At 37.4% G+C, this 22364-nt stretch overlaps 1 protein-coding gene across 1 annotated transcript in view; it reads right to left on the minus strand.

The window, feature by feature from the left end:
* The window catches only part of KCNK2 (potassium two pore domain channel subfamily K member 2), a 128552-nt gene that overhangs the window by 90239 nt on the left and 15949 nt on the right, over positions 1–22364 (minus strand). Inside the window, exons 2-3 of the mRNA XM_033055111.2 lie at positions 15979–16053; positions 15136–15329 (exon numbers count right to left, since the gene is read on the minus strand). Of these exons, the coding sequence (XP_032911002.1) occupies positions 15136–15169 (34 nt within the window). The 5' untranslated portion in view covers positions 15170–15329; positions 15979–16053. The remainder of the gene's footprint in view (positions 1–15135; positions 15330–15978; positions 16054–22364) is intronic.

Raw genomic sequence — 22364 nt, forward strand, 5'->3', positions numbered from 1 at the left:
AGGCATTGCTCTGTTCCCATTTGTTCTGACAAGCTGAAACATTCACATTACTTCTTAAAAATTTGCTCCATATGAGAAATGAATTGTTGAAGGGGTTTTAAATTATTTTGTCAGCCTCTTTTATTTTTTTTTTACTAAGACTTGTTTGTCAGCCCAATCTGCTGTAGCATCACCTCTTTTATTTCTAAAGCTTGCATTCTCATCCAAAAGTGTCCTCCAGACTGGCACACTAACACAGCTGCTTCTAAATGTGAGTCAGAATCTCATTCCATATTTCTCTTTCAATTTTGATCTCTCGACTGCAATCTGATCTCAAAATTAGGATCCCATAAACAGCAAAAGTCAGGAGATTTTTTTTGGAGGGGTTTTTTGTTTGTTTTTTTAATAATATTAAATAAATTTCTCTCTGGGGTATTTCACTTACAACTAATCCTCTCAGAATTTCATTCTTTCAAAGAGTGTGGCTATCCTGACTTTTTTTTTTTTTTTTTTATCACAAACTGGTAATTAGACTGCTCTTCTTTAATTGTAGGTTATTAAATTACATCCACTGCCTCTGGTCTGAGGTTAATGGAAAAAGAAGAGTATCTCTCTTTTGCCCACCTCACTCTTTAGAAACTTCTTTTTGAAGGGAAAAAACATTTCTTTGATCCCTCTGTCTGATGAATTTCATGAGAGGTACAGATGCACTAGCTGTAGTCCTTACCTGCTATTCCAACTCCTTCATCCCTCACACTTTCTTTTGCTTTTCTGACAACAAATGCATATTACTTTTCCTGTTTCTTCTTCAGATACCACTGAGTGGCCTTAGTGGTAATTACTGCAATTGCCTGGGTTGGATCTTACAACCCTGAATCTTTCTTATGGTTAAGAGGTAAACTAAGAAATATTTAGCAGGGATATTTAACGCTGGAGCTTGGAAGAAATGGAAGCTGATGCTGCTCTTCTTCCTTTTGGTGTTGATCTGTTCTGATTCAAAGCAACACATTGCACAGGAAATGTTACACTTCTGACTTAGACTATTCAGTCCAACTGAGCTTAAATCCTTGCTTCAGCCTTAGTCTAAGATAATCTTTGTGGCCATAGGTGACAGGAAAGGAATTTTTACGAGCAGTATGTCTTGAATAAGTGTATAGGGAAAGTACATTATAAATAGAACCCAATGTGGCCAACTGCTTGAGCAGAAAGCTACCAAACATTACACATTTGTGGTACTGATCCTTTCAGATGACCTACAAACAGCACTACCCATGTGGGCCCACTGTGTCCTGTTTCCTGAGCCTCATGTTAACACTGTATAAATACAAAGATATGCCACACAGTAAGCTCGGCCCTTGTAGTCTGATTTAACCAAATTTATTAGAGGTTCGTTAAATCCACCATTTTGCTCATACTGATTTTTTTTGTTAGTATCAACAGTACATAGGAGGTGAGGTTTGGCCAGCAAGTGCCATCAGAGTGCTGGATCCCAACCCTGGTGCAGTGTCAGTGGGAAAAGTGCACTTAGTTCAAGCCATCGGTGATCCACAAAAATTAATCCAAAGAGGAACAATAAAGATTTCTAGATAAATCATGTCAAAAGAAACTGGAAGAGCTCAACTCATTTAGTCTGGCAAAATGAATACTGAGAAGACTCTGATTGCTGTGTGTAGATCAATCAAAGAGTGTTTTTTGAGCTAAGGAACCATGTTGGCAACAAAATCGGAATTTATTCTGTGAATAAATTTTGGCTGGAAACCACAAAAAGCAAGAGAAGAGCCAGCTTTTGGAGCAATCTCTCAAGGAGGATTAGAACAAAAACTTAACATTGTAAAATAGAGGGTGGCCAATTTATTGGGAAAATATTTATCTGACGTGCTGCCTGCAAAAACAGGAGTTTGGTCTCAGAGGCTCAGGGGAAAGATGGTCAACTTTCTTGAACCCATAAATCACATTCCCTAGTCAACACAGAGCCACATAGACGTCAGAGAGCCATGGGGAGAGCAGATAGCTCAGCAAGCCCCAGATCTTTTAATGTTCCCTCGTGGGTTTGGGCTGGATGGCCCCTGTTCCCCAGCAGCCTCCAAACCAATGCAGCCCAGTGCCACACGAGCGCTGTAATCCCAGCAAGGGAGTTCATCTGGCATGCAGCTCAAAAAAACACCCCCAAGTCCTTCATCCCAAACCCTGCCAGCCACACATGGAGATGTAACATTCTTCCAACCCACAGCTCTCAGGTACCAGACTGTCTCTTTTCCACACTGAGAAGAAAAATCATCTGGAAGGATATCTTTCAGAGTAAGAATTTTTTATAAGTACTACTTCTCTGATCTCCTGCAATTTTAGCAACAGTAGCATTAAGAACTACAGTAAATACTGAACATTTTTATGCTGAATTATTGTCATCAGGGTTAAATGCTGTGCTTAAGAAGATTTGAGATTTAAGATGCAGTAACAGTGTCCTGAACTGCATGTTCTACCACAGCCGAAACACTCACAGCAAGTAAGTGTCAAAGCCAGGGGTATGTGCCATTTATTAATAGAAGGTGAAGCTATTGCTGAGTTAAGAAGTTGCCTCAAGTTACTAGTATAATTAAAAACTGTGATTAAATATTAAGATGAATGAAATAATTTAAATTGTGAGCTGTCAAAGTGCCAAGTAAATAATTTAAAGACAGATTTAAAAAGCAGTGGGAACACCCTTTTTCTGCTTTTACTAATTCTTCATATATTACTAAACCTTTTTTACCCTTTCTAACCTAATCCTCACGTTCTTCTCCGATATTTGCATATGTTAGCAAGGTTACTTACTCCTACAATATATTTCTGTTTATAGTATGTGCTTGTAAACTGAAGAAGAGGCTGTGCTTGTTCCTATGTGAAAAAGAAAAAAAATATCATTGGGAATAGGAGGACAACCCTTTCTGGGGCAGCCACAAGGAACAAAATAGATGTTTGTGGATAGAGCAAGAAAAAATGAATTGGGAAAGTGCATCTGAGCTGCCTGAGAGTTGTTTGGTTATCTAAATATTTTTTTTTCAGGACTTTTCCATCTCCATTTTCTCATCTCTTAGGAGCTACTTTTCTCCCTTTGGATAAATAATACTCTTTTCTTCTTTCATCAAAGGGCATCAGAGGCCAATGCTGATGAAGAGGAATTAAAAAAGGAAGGCAAATGCTGGCACTAAAGTAAGAAGGAAGTGTGTGTGCTGACTGCACGGGTAGTCAGGTGGTCAGAAGATTGATTACTGCATGCCAGGGCCCTCACCTGGAATACTGAACAGTCAAGAGACGTTTTACTCTGCTTGATCCAGCACCTTAGCTAGCCTGGCAGTACCAAGTTGTTGCCCTATTATCTCCGTGGTGGAGCTGAAATGCAGGTTCCCATGGGAAGCTTCAGTTAGACCAGTGCTTTTCTGCAAGTAAAGTTTTTTTTCTTGAAAAACTGGCTTCTGTCATCAAAGATATTTTAATGCACCTCAAAAAAAATTCCTCAGCATCTCCAGCTCATGGTGGCAAAGAATAGAAACAGAGCCTTGTTCCCACTATGCCAGATGTGCATTCCTGATGCCTCGCTGTCTGCCACCAGCCTGGATGAGGGCATTGGTCTTTCATGAGTGTTGTACATCCCTAGGTGCTCTCTCTGCAGAGATGCAAATAAACACCCACAGCTGAAGTACAGGATATAATTACATCCATACAGAATAACCATGCATGGCTAAGGCACATTGAATGGTTGAAAAAGCTCAGTAAAAGCAAAGTTCCCATCCCTCCATTTTCCCCACAGGAAACAGATTTCTGATGCCAATTTTAATATTATCTAGAAAGTGTACAGTGCCCAATGGATCAGTAAACACATTTTTGAGAAAGCAAAAACTGAGGTTTCCAAACAAAAGCCTACGCAGCTGTAGTATTTTGAAAATGTTTGAGAGTTAAGAAAACAGTAGACTTTTCTTAACCTGTGCAAGGAAGGTTAAGTTCTTCTCTGCTGAAAAAGTGTGGATTTTTTGCCTAGAGATCTGTCATAGAGATTGCTTTACAACACTCTCCAGTCATACAGCTGGAGGCATCCAAGTTCTGCCGTCACTGTCTCCACAGTTCTGTCTGCCTATACCTTTGAATACACTTGAGTTTTTGGGGAGAAGTTGTTCTCCACCCATACCTAAACCCAGGATTTCTGGAGAGTTTTTCCTAGGAATCCCAAATTGTTAAGCAAAGGTTGTTGATAAGAATGTTTCCTGGATATAGAAGCATTTTTCTTTCCTGTCATTATATCTCTATTGAGGGACATTTTACATCGACCTGTTTTAAATATCATCTTTTAAGCCACCCTACTCAGTGTCTTTGCATTTGTGAAGATGATGTTCTTATCCTTAAACAAGGGTTCAGTTTTCTATGGAAACAGTAGCATCTGTAACTTATAGAAGACTTCTATGCAGGACTTCATTCCTCATCCATGTACCTTCTTTTTACCACACAATAGCAGTCTGGGTGAGCTTTTCATGGGGCTGTCCCCTTCTGCTGGATACTTATTTCAGTTGAATAGAAAACTGAATTAGATTCTTGAATACAAGTATCCCAGCCTCCTTACAGTCTACATAAAGGCAAGATTAATGGAATGAGGCATATAAAAGACCAAAGATGTGGATTTTGAAAGGTTGGTAACATATGGTTTCTTCTCACTGAGGATTTTACTTATGCTAAAGCAGCTTTTTCTTCTTATTCATATAAAGAACAGGATTTTTAGACGCAATTTTTTAATATATTGTGTATTGTTGATGAATTCCAGAAATATATTGATTGCTACAAATTCCTTGTTCATTAAATTAATCCTTTTATTACCTTCAATAAAAAGGCCGAGGTTATATATCACCTTCTTTTGGATTTTTTAATATCAGGCTATATTTATTCACCAAGAGAACCAATGCTCTTGCAGCAGTTGTAAGATTCCCAGAACACTTGCTTTACAGGCAATTGGCATCACAGTTCATGTGCAGGGCCCAGGAAATGAAATAGAAAAACTGTCTTGTTAAACATCTGCAGTGACATTCTGGTTTCACTGAGCTTCAGCACTGATCTCAACTGAGTTTTACAATTAATTTTACCTTTGTATCAGATACCTCGGTAAAGGCAATAATTCTGCCCCACACTGAAGAGAGGCACTTTCTCCTTTGGTTTTGTGGCCTTTATTTCACAGGTTGAATGGTCCTTTCTCAGTAACTCACAGAACCACTGTAAAGCCACAGCTGTCTGCTCAGGTAGCAATTGTCACGGGCTCAAAAAGGACTCAATTATAAGCAGCACATACAAAGAACAAGGGAAGCATAGCATGTGGCATCTCCAGAGTCTTACCCTTGTTTGTTGATGGTATGATCATACCTGATCGTGGCAAAAGTGTGAGAATGCTTATCATTTTTCATCACATTATTTCTAAATACACATCTTTCCAAATCAGTCCCAGGCCACATTATGTATGCAGCTGATGTTTTTTATATTCGTCTTGACCAATGGTTTTCAAAATTCCTTACAATTATTACAACAACATTTGAAAGTAGTCAATGTCTTATCTGAAGCACCAGAGCATCCTACAAAAGGCCTCAAGAAAAGTTTAGTAGTAGTAGAAGATATAATTTCATAGAGTCATGGAATGGTTTAGGTTGGAAGGGACTTTTAAGACCATGTATCTCCAACCCCCTGCCATGGCCCGGGACTCCTCCCACTAGACCAGGCTGCCCAGAGCTCCATCCAGCCTGGCATTGAACACTGCCAGGGATGGGGCACCCACAGCTTCTCTGGTCAACCTGTTCCAGTGCCTCACCACCCTCACAGTAAAAAATTTCTTCCTATTGTCTAATCTAAACCTACTCTGTCTCTGTTTGAAGCCATTCCCCCTTCTCATGTCTCCACATGCCCTTGTAAATAGACTCTGTCCATCCTTCCTGTAGGTTTCCCTGAAGTGTAGGTTGCAATTAGGTCACTCCAAAGCCTTTTCCAGGCTGAACAAACCAAATTCTCTCAGCCTTTCCTTGCAGGAGAGGTGCCCCATCCCTCTTATCAACTTGGTGGCCTCCTCTGGACTCACTCCAACAGGTCCATGTCCTTCCTGTCCTTCCAGAGCTGGGTACAACATTCCCGGTGGGGTCTCATATGAGAGTAGTGGAGGGGCAGAATCACCTCCCTAAATCTGAAAATCTATTTTGTTCTTTGCAACAGCCAAGGTTACTCTGGAAGTAGCACATCTATACAAAAAGTTTGTAATATAAGTTAATAGTGATTTTCAAAATATTTCTCTCAGCTCCAGCATTTAATTTCTGCCTGCCTAGACTTCTTTAGAAGCAAATACTTATTCTGGGAGAGAACAGGCTACGTACACAAGGCTCAGACAGTAAAGTGCATGTTACAGATGGACCCTGCTGATCTACCTACCTTTCTTCTGGAGAGTTGGCCAGAGGCAGCTTGGGCAGCTGTGGTGGTGTAATAGTCAATTACAATCTCACAAAAATATAAAACCACAAGTTCAAGGCTTGGCCCTGTTCACATGAGAGGAACACTGGAGTGAAGGCAGATCTGTTCTGCTCTATGGATGGATTCACAATTATGACAAGCAGCTGCCATGGCCTCATTGACTCACATCGTGAGAGCTCTCCCAAAAGGGGTTGAAGATTCAACCCTCAGAGCTGTTTGAGCCTGCACAACCTCAAGCCATGTGTTTATGGTTGGGGATGTGATCTAAGCTCTTATCTTTTGTGTGACAAAGATCAACCTGCACAACCTGGGGTACAGTCACTGTATCCCTCCTGCCGCTTCAGGGATGGTCCCAGCATCCCTGAATGTATCCTTGTCAACAAAGGAATTGGGGCAGAACTAGATTTTGAATGGACCCTGCAGCAGCCTCCAGAGAGTTCTTTAGAGGCAGAATGACAAGCCTAAGGAAACAAAGCATGGTGCCAGCCCTTGCTTCACCATTCTACCAACTTTCCCGGGTGTACATGAGTGCTCACAATATACTTGTTGTTTTGTGAGCAAATATAAAACAAATTGTGGATGGGAAAATTGAAACATTTATTTGAGGGAACAATGGCAATATTAGCAAGATGAAATCATTATGTAGGCACGTCTCTCAGTGAGGTGTTTTTGTTTTGTACCTGAATTTTTGTTGAGAGTGGGAACAAATAAAGGAGGTATTAGATAAGAGCAGAGGAAATCCAAGCAGACACCCTTACCTGAACCAGCCAAGAATCCAGCACATATCTAAAGCCAAGTCTATCAGAATTTTGCCTTATTCATGAACGCTACAGTCTCAGGCACCCTTAATGATAACATTCTTAATTTTATAAGTCATACTACAACCCATATATTATCTCTGGTCATACAATGTGATTTCTATTTAAATGTAAGTATTTAAATGTATTTCACCAGTTTGCAAGAGATTTGACCTTCCACTTGCCTTTCTCTATTACCTACCAACATATTTTTTAGACAGTGATACATATCTGGTTTGGAACATGATGAAAATGAAAACAGAACAACACAACGGTAAGCGTTTTTCAGTGACATAGAGGATAATAAAACTGGAGATTCTGTGATTACTGTGCAACTCAATGAGTTTTCAAATGAACAGTTCAGCAAGCAACACTCCATTATTCAAATGATTGTTAAGAAACATTTTTTTCTGGTGTTGACAGACACTCATTTTGTAATATGATACACCATATATTGCTCCAAATCTGTGATGGAGAGAATGAGACAAAAAATATTTCTCTTTAATAACCTACATATAACATTTTTTAGTACAAAGGTACAAAATGAAAATACTTTTTTTTGTTTAGTTTTTGTGCAAGGCTAAGTCCATGTTAAATACAGAAATAAGCAACATATTTTGGCTTAGAACGTAGGATTGGCAGGGTTTCTTCTATTTGTCAATCAGTTGTGAACTGCTTGCTATGTTGGTGCAGAATCCCACTGATTTTATATATGGAGACTTACATACTTATCAGGCAGCAGGAAAAAGTGAGGTTATGAGCTTCCTTAAGTTGTTTTCCAGCTGATCTATTTGTGTCCAATACATCATCCCAGTACAACAACAGCAACTAAAACCACCAATTTATTTTGTGGAAAAAATGTTGTTCTCTCTGGGCTTCTCTTCTCACCACATACCATCAGTAAAAAACATTATATATTAATCTAAATTCTGATCCCAAAGTAAATAAAATAGTTTCCTATTTTGCCATCAAGTTTTTAAATAAGTGACTCTTTAACTTGTGAAGAGTCCAAGACTAAGACAAAAACTTAATTGAGATGCAGAGAGATGTTAGGATAAAATTGGGGCTTTTAAATTGCTTTTTATCTAGGCTCAAAACTAAAGGGAAATAATGGGGGTTTTGTTACATGAAACCAGGAATAGTCATTCTTCATCTAACAGAGTCCAGTTAATGTCTAAACAAGTAGTGTGATCTGATCTCCCAGAAAATCTCTTTATTAAGCACACTCCAAATGAAAGCAATGGCCTTTAATTTTACCCCAAATCCAAACCTGTAGGTTTTGATGACATTTTACTGACATATATCTCATTTCCAGTGATGACAATTCTTTTGGGTATTGTTTCAAAGAACAAATAACCTCTAGCAATGAAACCAACTTTTGAATCTTTGTGACAGTGAAATTTCAACACATTTCAAAGGAGTTTTCCATTCAGTTGAAAAATTATGTTTATAGATCTATAAATGCATTAAATAATTTGTTTAAAATAAAAATTTAAAAAAATGTTTAAAATCAAAAATTAAACTATCCTAATTTTTACCACAAACAGTCAGAGCATGTGAACCAGCTTTACATGGACACACTTGCTGTTTATACTCCCTGGCACTAGAGATTTACCAGCCCTGTGGTCTCACATTTGAACACAGCCCTACACAGACAACGCACTTCTAGAGCACAGCCCTGCATAAAAACACACCAGAACACAGTTTCCTGCCTTCTGGAAGGACTGGACAGTCTTCAAAGTGGACTTTTGCCATTGTCACTTGTTTGTAAATCCATTTCTCAAATCAGAATCGAAGATGTGACTCCACACTTATAAAAAGAAAGCCACCAGGAAGTGCGACTTTGTGGCCCCTGGCCACAAAATCTGAAGTAGTTTGCTACAAAAGGACTATTCTTTCAGGAAAAGAAAGAAGTTCTGCAGTTTTAGTATTGATTCAAGGAAAAGAGATGTACGCCATGTACCTTGGCACTTATTATATATGATAGGTAAATACATCTTCCTTTTAACTTTAACATTAGTTAAAACATTTTAGATGTTGTGGAGCAAAGGAGGGACGTTATTTTTCTTTTAAAAAACATATTGGGGATGGTTTAACTTATTTTAACTTGAAATTTGCAAAATTTCATGCTTCAAGCTCACTAGTTGGCAATTTAATGTTTTTTCTGTTTCATGCATCCTGAGTTCTCTTTTTAATTTCGTATTTTTTCTGAACTAAATGTAGTCATGAAAATGGATTTCTGCTTGAAACGTTATTGGCTGGCAAAGGAATTTTGCTTTTATGCCTAAGAACAACCTGTCTTTATTGTTCTGAGTCCAGATTCTGGCAGGATGTGTGTTAAAGCATATTTTAGACTGCAATTATTAAAACCTCTTTCAATGTTACATAACATAGAACCCATGAGTCTTTCTTAAAAAAATAAAAAAAAAAATTGATTACTTAGACTGCAGTGTCCCTGCAATGCAATGGATTTATTTCAAGAATTAAAATACAATTTTCCTTTTGGAATGCTGGTTTCACTAAAGCTTAAAAAAAGAAAAACCTACTGTTAAAGATGCTCTGTAAATTATCAGCATTTCAGCAAAAAAGATGAAAGTGAAAATCCAGAAACTTTTTCTGCCGTAATTTTCTCTTATTTTACTGAAGTGGGGTTGCTTTACTTTAAGCACAGAAAGTATACAGCAGTCAAAAGTTGCAGAGTTCTACAAAGGTCAGTTTGGTGTAGTTCGACAGAGGAGAGAGTTTAAAAGCTCTCTGCAGAAAACTCTATCTCTTTTTTGACAGATTAGTTTGCCTAGATACATACTCAATTCACTCTTTTTCTGCAGACCATACAGACTGAGCATTAAATGTCACAGCCTTGTCACTCCTGGCTCTGGGCTGCTCACCTTGTGGAAAGAACCAGAAATAAGTGTGGGTTTGGGTCAAACCTTCTGACTGTTGGGATGGGAAAGGTGTAAAGGGAGGAGGGGGTCCCACACAGGTGGTGTAGCACTGCTCTGACACTGCTCATTCTGAGACAGTCCACCACCCTCAACTCAATTCCTGGAGGAGGGCTATAAGGGCTAGCTTTGTACAGGTGAATAAAATGCATGAATCATCTAGTTTGCACACGAGGTGTGCAAAAGAAAGAAGATTAGGCCCCCTCACTCTCTTTCTCTTTCACTCCTGCCTGGTAACCCCAGCTCTGGACCATCCACATGGCAGGATCTGTGTCGGATGTAAGGACTGCTGATATTCTTTGTTCTTTTTCCCTTTTTTGTTTTATTTCTCTCCTTCTTTGCTTTGCCTGGGCCACACAAGGCTGCCATGCTCCACACTGAAGTTAGGAGTGGGGAGATTGTGACAGTGTGTTGTGGCTTGTGAGCCAGCACCTTCAAGAAGGTTGCTGTGGGAGCTGAGAGCTTGTGGAAATGTACTGTACAAAATCCAAGGGCTTGTGGAAGTCTGCTATAGAATTTAAGAGCTTGTGAGCCAACACCTTTTGTGTCTAAACAGTGGGCTGGGTGCTGGAGTTATAGTGACTGCGCAACAAAGTACAGGAGTTCCCAGACATGTGGTCCAGTGTCTTTGTGAGAATTTATAAGGAACATCACAGTCACAGCTGGTGCATTGGGATACCTTGTCCCCACCACTTGAACCACTTGCTTTGACACTATATCCTCACACACCTGTAGGGTAGCACTTTGTCTATCACAGTTACAGACATTTACAGAGAACAGAGCATCTACTTACTCCACTCAGTCCTAGTCGTGCCATTTCAAACAATAAACAGTGACCAAATAAAGCCAAACTCCATCTCCTTCCAAAGCCCTGGACCTGAAGCTGAACACTGAAGATAGGCTAGTGTCCCACAGCTGTTATCACTGATTTTGATTTAGGAGAGTGCTAATGCAGCAATATTTCTGGAGGCCAAAACTCAAAAGCCGTGGGCAATTTTTACTCAGTACTCATTCTGAAAAATCACAGTGGACAATTTTACCCAAACATTTTTGATTGTTTGTATCAACAGGAAACAGATCCTGCCCAAACTTTATTTGGTTTTATTAGACAACATGAGCAGGCAGAACAGTTAGGAAAGGAATTCTTAGCTCCTGGTTTCAAGTCCTGGGGCTGTGAAAGAGGAAGTAGCGAAAAAAGCCAGTAAAATTGTGCTGTGGAAACCTGGACTACGGTATATACCTTTGAACTGTGAATATGCATTTATCTTTACAGGAAACACTGCAGGAATAAAAATATCCCTCTTCCAGCTCACTCTGACCTCTCTTTTTAGAAAAAAAGCTGTCTTTGAGTAACTAAAAGAAATCATAGATGCACAACTCTACATATTTAGTGTAATATTTCATGTAGCAAGTATTGTCTCAAAACTTGAAACGCTTAAAAGTGGTCATAACTACTTTAAAACATGTACTTTTTTCCCTCTCCACCAGTGAAAAATAAAGAAGGATGTAATAAATAAGACAGTGGAAGAAAGCCAAAAAGGTGTTTGTCTTCATGTTATTTTGTGGCTTACCACATCATACTGTAAATTTCAGCATTATACTGTGTTGAATGTTATGTCAATTTGCTGCCAGCACAGAATGGTTCCTTTCTATTCCAAAAGTGGATGTAGGAAGTAAATCCTCTCTTTTAATTGCAGATTAGTTTAGATGGGAAGTGGTTATACCAACAAGAAAGTTAAACTACCATGTATTTTATCTATGTCAATCAATCATATTAAAATAAAAGTACGAAAAGTCTGCTTAATCTCAACATGATGCCTCTCAAATTCTCAAACATGCTTTGCCAGTAGTGTAGATTTTTTTTAATTCATACTTGACAGGTATTGGAAATTGCTTTCCATCTGTTTTTTTTTGTTCAAACTTTTCCAAACCCTGACACATTATCTTCTAGACATTTTCCAGCTTTCCCCTGTTCATGCACTTGGTATACTTCCAAATTCAAGATCTTGACCAAGTGGAATTCTCACCAAGGCCCAGAGAAACATCAAACACATATACTAAACATACATAGATTTAAATAATCTTTGAAAACTAAGTCCATACAGCTGTAGTGGGCTGACAAATGCTTGGCTGTATTTATTGATGCAGGTCCTTAAATAATCTAGAAAATAAGAAAAGTTAAAGACCAATGGAACAAAGACTATAGGAAGAAAACAGCATTCATTTGGCTGGAGCATGATCTAGGATGTTCTAAAAATATGTTTGCAAGGTGAACCATTAGAACGATTGCCAGTTCTAGGGAAGCCCTTCTCTTTCTCCTCCACTTTCCAACATAATACCTATTTCTAAGGCATTTAGAAATACCCAAAATATTTTTTCCTTCCATTTTCCTAAAAGACTTTCACCTCAGCTTCTCCAGTATCCTCACAGAAATGTGTTGTTGCAGTTTGTGCTATTAGACAGTTTATGATTTTTCCTTATTTCTATTCTTAGTACATCTTTCTTGTTTTAGATTATGTCTTTTCTGGAAACAGAAAAGTGTCATGCAAATACTAAAAAAGTATCAATAACCCTAAGGATGTACATAACACACACAAACTTCAAATAGTATCTGATCTTGTTGTCTTGTTTACATAATGTTTTGTTTTTCATATTTAAAGGGTTTTATGGTATTTACTCCCACATTCCTCCCATATGGTGCAGCAACTTTTTTTGAGATGCATTCCAATGTATCCTTCAGATTCAGTGACACAGATAAGATATAGAAAAGGCCTATGTTCTACTAATCCAAGCTTCTATATGACACTTCCATTTCAGAGGAGACAGAGTTGCTACTTCCTTCCCTTTACTTTTGAAAAGTACTTTTTGGTTTCGAATATTAAGTTGGTGCAATTTCCCCCAACAGGCAGCAAATAACTGAATTTATATTCACACATTCTATAAAATGTAGATTGCATAATATAGCATGATGGTTCTATTCCATTATGCTTCATTACTATGGTGGAAATTACACAGTATGTTTTTCTCTAGTACGCTATCATTCTAAATTATGGCTGCACTGTAGGTTACTCTATGTAGTAAATAATCTAAATACAGTTCCTGCCTGGCACCCTACTAACAGTGAGCAACACTTTCCTTCCAAGGTGGTCCTGGGGCCTTACTTGAATTTTAGCTATGTAATTACATTCAACCTGCCTAAGGTCTCCTTTAGACTGCAAATGTATTCTTCATTTGTCATGATTTTATAGTGGTGCCTCAAGCTATGGAGCACCTACACTTGGACGCTACAGCAATCTTGGTACCTCAGAATAGCTTGCCTCAGCTTTTTTCCACGCCTTTTAGAATCATGGGGAAAAAACTGATCATGGGATCAAAAACCTGATAGAAAACAACTTGGTGATGATGTAGGTTTTCAGTATTTAAAAATGAATTATATTTAAAGATGAATGAAAATTCAGTATTTAAAAATGCATCAGCTTCCCAAAGAAGTAAAACTGCTCGTTCTTCAGCTTTAATGCTCATGATTGACAGGTTATCTGAAGCCTCTGACATTGCTGGAGAAAACAGTGTTAAACTAAATCTAGGGAAAGGTATGCAATCACTGATAACTCTGAGATAGCAGAGCAGGAAAGGAAATAAAACAAGGAGAAATCATCAGTATGCTGGGACTTTTTAATCAGTAACTCCAGACTGAACATCCACCTCTGCAGTACACACCTTAAATCAGTAAAAGTAGTCTAAGGTTACAGTTCTATTATTTCAAGAAGTGATCCTTCAGTTAAGGGGGTTAAGTATTTTGGAAGGCATCACTTCAGCATGATTAAACACCTAAAAAAAGACAAATTCTAGTTCACTTTCAGAAGTATTGAACTGCAGACTGTGATTCAAAGGAGACACAAAACTCTGCAATTAACAGAACTGTTAAGTAAGTAGTTTATGCCCAACCCAAGACTATTTGTCCCTAAAGGCTGTGTTTACCGTTATGCTCTGTGAGGACTGCAGACAAACAAGCAGGAGGAGAAAATTCCTGTTTACAAACAAAAACCACATACATAACATTGGAAGGGATCAGACTTTAAAAAAAATTAGGTGGGGAAAAAAAATGGTGAAAAACTCTCACAAAAGCAACGGAAATATTCTGAACCCATCTCCTTCTAGTAGCTCAAAAGACTTATCTTAAATTCAAAAACCTAAAGTGCCTTCTGTAGGGACCTTCTGTCCCCTGTCTGACAGAATTCTGCAAACAGGTTTACCTGTGTCATGTGGTCTAAACACTGAAGCATTCCTTCTTTCTTTCTAAGATTTTGACTGAGATTTCCTCAGGGCCTGAGAAAACTTTGCAGTCCAAACTTACATATCTGCTGATAATTCCCAAATAAAAGAAAAAGGACTTCCAGTATCAAATTGTGATGGTAACTATTTGCATTAAGGTGTTTGAGTGAAAGCATTATTTTAATGCTTTTTAAGTTTCATTTTAAGTGTCATTTTTTGGACATAGATCACTCTATTCATCAGTTTCTTAATTTCCAAGCTCCAAATGAATCATCACATTGCTACACGTAAATAAATATCCACAGTATAAAAGTGATATTTGTCATCAGGGCAAAATTAAGGATAGCTCCAACGAATAAACATTCTCAGTAATAACGTACTGGAAAACTGGTCTAATTTTCCTAAATACCATGCAGATATAGCAAATCTCCAATATATGCACAAGAGTTGTGTCTAAACAGACCTTCCTAAAAAACTGGCATTTCAAAAAAAAGTCATTAACTAAAATAAGACACCCTTATTTAGACTGGATATATATGTCATTCAGGCATTTTCTGCAATTTAATTCTTAATCAATAATCTAATTCTGCATTCTAGTTCACTATCTCAAGTAATGGAGACTGATTAAAATTTGTAAAGCTTAACTAAAGAAAGTATTTGTTTTTAGTAGTGGTACTTACAGTAAAAATTATGTCTTGCTTGTGGGTTCCTCATTTGGTGATGCAATATTCAGAAGTCACCATGCTTTTGTTCTAAGATAAAGCATTTTCTTTATTGCTGTCTTTAAGAAGTCTTCTGAGCAAGTCATCTCGTCATAACATATTCTCTTCCAAAGCACACTTATTTTCTCTCTCTGTATTTCCTGTCCAAAATACTAAATAAAGGTAAACTGGTAAGTTACTAATTATGACATGTGGTATTTATTTAATGTTGTAAATTTTCACAGTACTTTAGAGAGTGATAGAACAGCTTAGAAAGTGCTTACAAACCTGAACCAAAATTACTTGAGTCTCGTGAAAGATTGAATAATTGTACCTGAAATGTTCCAGAAGGTTTAAAAGAACGAATCTTCTTGAAATTAGTAAATAAAAACAAGCATACCCATTAATTCTTCCTTTCCTGAGCATGAACCATGTGCAGCATGCAGTCAAATTGCTGCAGAAAGGCCCCCAGGATGTCAGGTGTGCCTCCAAGAAGAAAATTTGTTCCATTGTTTAAAGAAGGGAGATGTACATTGCTACAATTCCTTCCATTATTTATGAGTTTCCTAAGCAGTAGTCCCAAAATAGGCTGTTGAGCATCTTTTCTCAATTGTATCAATAGTTATTGATCAAGACACTGATGAGGAGTTAGTGGTTTTAAGGAGGGACTAACATAATCTTAAGAATGTGGTTTTCTTTTTCATAACTTTTTTTGAAATTTAGTTGTCTTCCCCATCCCTTCTTCTTCCCCAGGTGCTGCAATATTATGAATATGTCAGATACACATTTTGAGAAAGGATCCTGATTCATTGAGGTCCTTACCTTCTGTTGTCCACAAACTTTGCAAGTTCAGATGTCATTAATTTGAGGCATATTGCTTATATTTTCATTGAAGTCCTTAAAAGAAAAGAATGTGTTGTAGTTATTCCATATTCTAGAAGATCATAACACAGAGCAATCTTACACAGGAAATCTGTTAGTCACAATATTTGTTAAAATATAATTGCCACTACAGTCATGTAACAAAGCAGGCAAAGAATAACATTTTAAGCACTGTGGTAATATGGCAGTCATATAATCTGATCCTTAAATTTCTGACACATCATTTTAAATATTTGGAGATGTTATGAAGAGATTAAGAGAATGAATGTAACCATCTCTCTCTCTTAAATATTCTATATAATCCATTTGTAAATGTATACATCCACAAACATCTTGACCTCTGGGATTTTAAAAAGTAACCTAACAATTAAGCATGCTTCATTTTCAAGCCACTATTTAATATCTCAAGTCTTTTTTGGCCAAGAGGTGAACACTAAAATAATACAATCAGAAAAAAACAGCAACAATTTCTGAAGACTGTATTACAGAGAACTCATTCCTGCTCCCAATTAAATGAGAAATTAACTTCTCATTAATTTCACAGGTTGCTGATCTGGACCCAGACTCCAGAAACAGAACCACAGGTGATAGAATTAAAACACAGTGCTCATGCACAGTCATATGATGTCATTTCTTAAGATTTCCATAGAACTTCTCAATAGGGAGAACACCATGTGTGAGTCCCTGGGATAGATACTTCAATCGTTTCGCACACCGAAATTTCATAACTTTCCACCAGGAGCTCTAAGATTTTGCTTAAAGCCCTGAAGTCAGGAAAACATTGTAGACCCCCAGGGGTTTTTTGTCTCTTTGATTGTTAGTCTTTTTCTTGCAGTTAAAAGTTGGAAGTATGAGGTGTAGCTGACAAAGACCAAACAAAACAGGAACACAGCAGCACTTTTTATTGACTTTGAAACTATTCTTACCAAGAGCCAGACAGATATGGTGGAGATGGATATGCAAATTAAAGGAAAATCTATCTTGCAGAAAGACTTATCTGTGTGTTGTTACTAATCACTGGTGTAAGAAGTTCTTTTAATTAGAGAATACTTTCTATTTTTGTGCATTTACAGTACAGGGTCCCAGCTACTCTGTAGTCAACTCAACTGTTCTGATAGACACTGCTCCTCTGCTCCCATTTAATCTGAAGTGATACAGATCTTTTGATCCATCCCTCTCTCTGTGAAAACAAACCCATACATGCTACCAAATAAGAAGCAACCAAAATCAATACCACAGAAAACCCAGCCCCAGGAATTTTGGATAAAAAACAAATATGAAGTTTTTAAAATTGCAAGAATCACAAAAGGTGGTCAAAGCAAGCCTGAAAGCAAAAATGATCATGAGAGATTTTCCACATAACATGTGTTTCTGCTCCAATTCTGCTTTGATTGCTTGGATTTTTTTTCTACCAGCAAGATCATTTGTCTGCTGTGCATGTTTATGAAAAAGCTTTCAGATGATTGATTCTCTTTACTGAGGCCATTTTTTGATCATTTGGTTATTACAGAAGCACACAAATTGCCTGGTCTCATTTCTGTTAAACTGTGCAACTCATTTCTGTGAGCAACTGCCTCAACTCCCTGTAAATCATGTGTGTCTGCACTTGGGTACTGACAATAACTAGGAAAGTATGAATTGAGTTCACTTCATACAAGATAGTTAATGAAAATCTTCATGTGCAAACCCAGAGTAGGAGAAGAGTTAGACTCTATGAATAAGAGGCTAATTGACAAGTTTTCGTGGAATTGCTAAGGGACTGGGATCTCTGCTGGGTTTTCCACTGAGAATTAGGGCAGATCAAATTATCTCTTCTTTGATTAAATAATGCAAATCTCATTTGTAGTCTGAGACGATGCAGCCATAACTCTCATATCAAGTCTCATCATGATCTTCAATTTTAGTAATTTGCATTTTCTAGAAACTGAAAAAGTATTACAGCTAGTAACATATAGTAATATATCCTGTATTAATTTCAATCTTTTCCTTCCTGTCTATTTCCTCCCTTTCTTTTCTCTACTCTTTTCTCTCCAACCTTGTCACCAAAAACATTTTTTCAGGACTTTTTTTGTTTCTCCTGTAGAATACACTTAGATGGTCCAGAAGATTTTCACTTCAGATAAAGAAAATTAGGTTTAAAGAAAGCCCAAAAATTAGTTCCAGAAATTTGTCTGCTTTATGAAAAGGTTTGGGCTTTTAAAAATCTTTAATCTGTATTTTTTCCATTTATCTATATTGTTTTTTCCTGTGCTGATTGCAATTTGTAGCTGTGACTATATTCCCCCCCCACACACCAAAAGTCCAAATTATGCATTTCAGTAGAGTTCAAGAATATTCTTAATCCCACACAATGTCTCTCTTTTTCCATAAAAAATTCCAAGTGAAAATACAGTCAGTTTTGACCGGTGTGCCACAACCACACACAGTGCATACACACAGCAATCTAGGCTTTGGAGCACAGCAGCAAAATACACTTAATCTTGGAATTGACCCCAAAAACCATTTTCATACCAGTGAAATTTTGACTGTGCCATATCATCTTACAGAAGACAGACAGCATTCAAAGTTTCTGCCTTCTACCATGAGGCATAAACCTGTTGACTTATTGTAACAAATAAAAGCAATTACTCAAATTGCCCTTCTCTGAAGAAGGTAATAAAAGACTTTACTGCTGAAAAAGTTCAGCAAAGTTCAGCTTTCCTCACACGTAAGGCATGGAAAACTACCACAAAGACAGAGGAAACACTTGAATGTCCCACAAGACAATTAACACCTGCCAGTTACTAAAAATACTAGGCTAAAGACATCCACTTACTTTGCCATCTGAACAACTGGCCTCAATGCCCCATATCTGAGAAAATGAGCCAATTCCAAACATAGCCCAAGTTCAAAGCCAGCACACAGAGGCACCTGAACACACGGGAAAGTTGCTCCCTCAAAGTTTCATCCCATGAGCACATTTAGTCCTTGTCAAGGGGATAAAATCCCAATAATCAGACCTCAACATCTCCCTAAATATCAACATCTTCCTCTCTCTCTTGCACCTGAAGTTATGCCCTTTTCCCCTTGACCAAAACCTGCAGCTGAGTTTCAGGAACTGCAGGTGCTGGTTTTAACCAAACTGTGACTCACATGCTGCCTTACAGGGAATCAGCTTTTAGTGAGTTGTTGTTTGCTACCTTTTAGCTTCTAGCTATTACTTCTCACATTAGTCACAATGCCTGAAAATTGTCCTACAGGTAGGCTGTAAACCTGCTAACCCTTGAAATGGGTAAGTTTAGCATTTCAGCAAGAAAACCCCAAATGAGCGTGGGCTAATAAACCCGGAGTGCACTCTTCTACTGAATCTTTGACTGTCTTCATTGAAATGGCAAATGCTTTCCTTATTTAAATCAACATGAGATATATTGCCCTGTGAAGATACAACTTTCCTAAAAGTGTATTTTTTCATCTATTCACACCAGACATGCCATTTATAGGGATAAAGAGTGAACATTATTAGGTCATGAAAAAAATACTCACAGCAAGTATTTTTCTTATCAAATTTTGGATTAATCTAATTCCTTTAGAAATCAATGACCAAAAGCACTTTGGAAAATTCCCACATACAACTCTTAAGAGTTAAAAATGTAAACTATTTTTCTGAATAAAAATTGTCCTCTCTCAAAGACATATGGATCCTTAATAACCAATCCTCTATATACAGGTTCCATAATGCTTCTCTATTCAATCTCATTTTTCTGAGGCAATATTGACTGTATTCTACTGTAGAAATACAAATCCTTGGGCAAAATAAGGTACCTTAATTGTGCCAGAACTGGAAGAATCAGGGATAAAACTGCTCCTGCATAATACTTCAGTCCCTCAATCACACTGCAATTACAGAAAAGTCATGCAAAGCCTACAAAATTCTGATCTACTGATATTGTTGGAGGGTAAGGGTTTGAACCTATGCACCTTCAATAGCACCACAGGTAAAACTGTACTATCAACACCATTACTTCAGGTATAATTTAAGTATTTGTGATGATGATTTTGTTTTCATCTAAAATGTAAGAAACAGATCCACAGGAATCAAACAGTGAATTTTAGGTGCAGAATCATATTTTTAAAGGTATAGACATCTATATGCATATGTTGGCACAAAAAGTATTATTAAACAATTGGAACATTTTTGGGGTTTTCATATTACATATTGTACTGACACAAAACTATAGCTGCAGTGAAAGTAAAAGGTAATGAACCCAAAACTGAAGAGAAAATTCTTTTCACTCAATGTGATAATAATTTAAAAGATCCAAATTACTACAATTATTTATGTGATAATTTTTATGTAGAAGAATATCCAGAATTGTCCTTGTCATGAAAGGTGCAGAAGAAATTAATATTTTGTATCAAGTCTTAATAAATTTCTCTTTCCTAATTTAAATATTTAGTAATATTTAAGATTATAAATAATACAAAAAGTGTAAGAAAGACACAGATCTAAGGATGGATAAGAAAAATATCACAAGAATGAATATGAGGAAATAGCACTAGAATACAATAACAGAATCAGAAAGACCAAGAAGCAAAATGAGTTTTAAAAACAATGATTGATAGGGAAAAAAGAGAAACCAAGGAGAGGTTCAATTAACACTTTAAAATTAAGTGAAAAACAAAAGAAAGTAGAGACTCATTACTTCACAAGGGTAAAAGGAAACAACAGATGACTCAGAAAGGTTGAAGTCTAATGAAATGAGGAAGACTGTGCAATTAACATCGTACTACTCACCTTGCTAAGCTGGAGTTCCCCCCAAGAAAAAGACACCCCATGTCTCCATGGAAAAATCTATGTAAACATGAGGTAAGTTAACGGCAGTCACCAGGTTGCTGTTAAATTAATATTTATGCCATGGCCATTAAAGTCTGGGAAGGAAAAATGAACTATTTCAGCCATTTTACATGGAACAGCGTGGCATGAGAATGTATTTGGCTTTTAGGGGAAAGGATAGGAGAATGACAACTTGTGTTTCTAAGAAAAGCACTCTCATCTTCAATGATATTGCAGCAGCCTTAGACATGGCCTCTTAGCCAGCAGTTAGGGGAAGGAATGAGTGCTCATGAAAAGGCTGCCAATTTGGAGGAGAGAATGGAGTATAAAAAGAGAAATTTGGGTAACCAACAATCCAATTCTGTCCTGTTTTAATCTGGCACAGCTTTCAACTATTCACTGCATTCATTTTTTCTTGTAAGATCATCCTCCTCCAAAGAAGAGAAACAGCCTTTCCTTATGCAGATGATCTCTTCATACATGCTCATGAACTTCCAATTTCAGCCCAGCCAAGGATGGATTTTGAAAGCTGGATTCTGTTCCTCCTGGATGAACAGAATCAGATGGATGCTGTCTGCAGCTAGATCTGCAGCAACTTGCTATGCCCAACAGATCTGTGGAGCCAGGATTAATTTGAAGACTGTGAGACTGTATCACTAGAAAGAGACAGCAAAAATCCATATTCCTAGCTTGAAAATGGAATTATTTACTGTCGCTTTTCAGAAACTGACTGAAACTTGGTTTCAATTATACAAGAGTACATTTCAGTTATAGAAAAATGGGTGCTTTTGTATATTTGAGGCAGATGGATGGCTGCTCTGTCTTAGAAAAACAGAGCTGCATGTTAGAAAAACAATACTCCATAAGATAATATTTAAATATTTATACATAAAATAGGTGACGCCAGACACTCAAACATTCCACACATGTCGTTTGCATTCAGTTAAGCTGTTGTGTTGGATGATGGCAATGTGACATTAGGAAATTGTAATGAGCCTTTCTGATGAGTCTGACTGCCATCCAAGTAGCATCTCTGGAGCAAGACTGGCTTCCTAAGTTGTTCGCATCCCCACCACCCACTCAGAATTTCTGCTGTAAGTCTCAAATCTACATTGCTATAGTAGAGAGGTGAAAAATCTTACCCAAAAAGCATCAACACATAAATGGGTTGAAACAAGAGCCTGTCTAATAGCTATATTTCTCTTTCAGTACTGCTGGGTAGTGTATTCCAGATGGTGGGGGTGCTGTGAACATCTCCTTCATCTGAAGGAAAGCAAAAACTCCATGGTCCTTTGAAAAGGTCAGTATTAGTAATTCTCCTGGTAACAGCGTTAAGAAAATCCAAGCCTGCAGGTTTCCTATTATTAAATACAATAATTATATTAATGGACATCCATTACAGATGTACCTCATCCTTTCTAATGATTTCATAACCACGAGGAACAAAATGATTTCTATTTCCCATGGAGTACATATGTCAGATTTAATGGTCTGAAAGATGAATAAGAACTGA

This window comes from Catharus ustulatus, chromosome 3, assembly GCF_009819885.2.
Source record: "Catharus ustulatus isolate bCatUst1 chromosome 3, bCatUst1.pri.v2, whole genome shotgun sequence".
In the NCBI taxonomy this organism is placed as follows: Eukaryota; Metazoa; Chordata; class Aves; order Passeriformes; family Turdidae; genus Catharus; species Catharus ustulatus.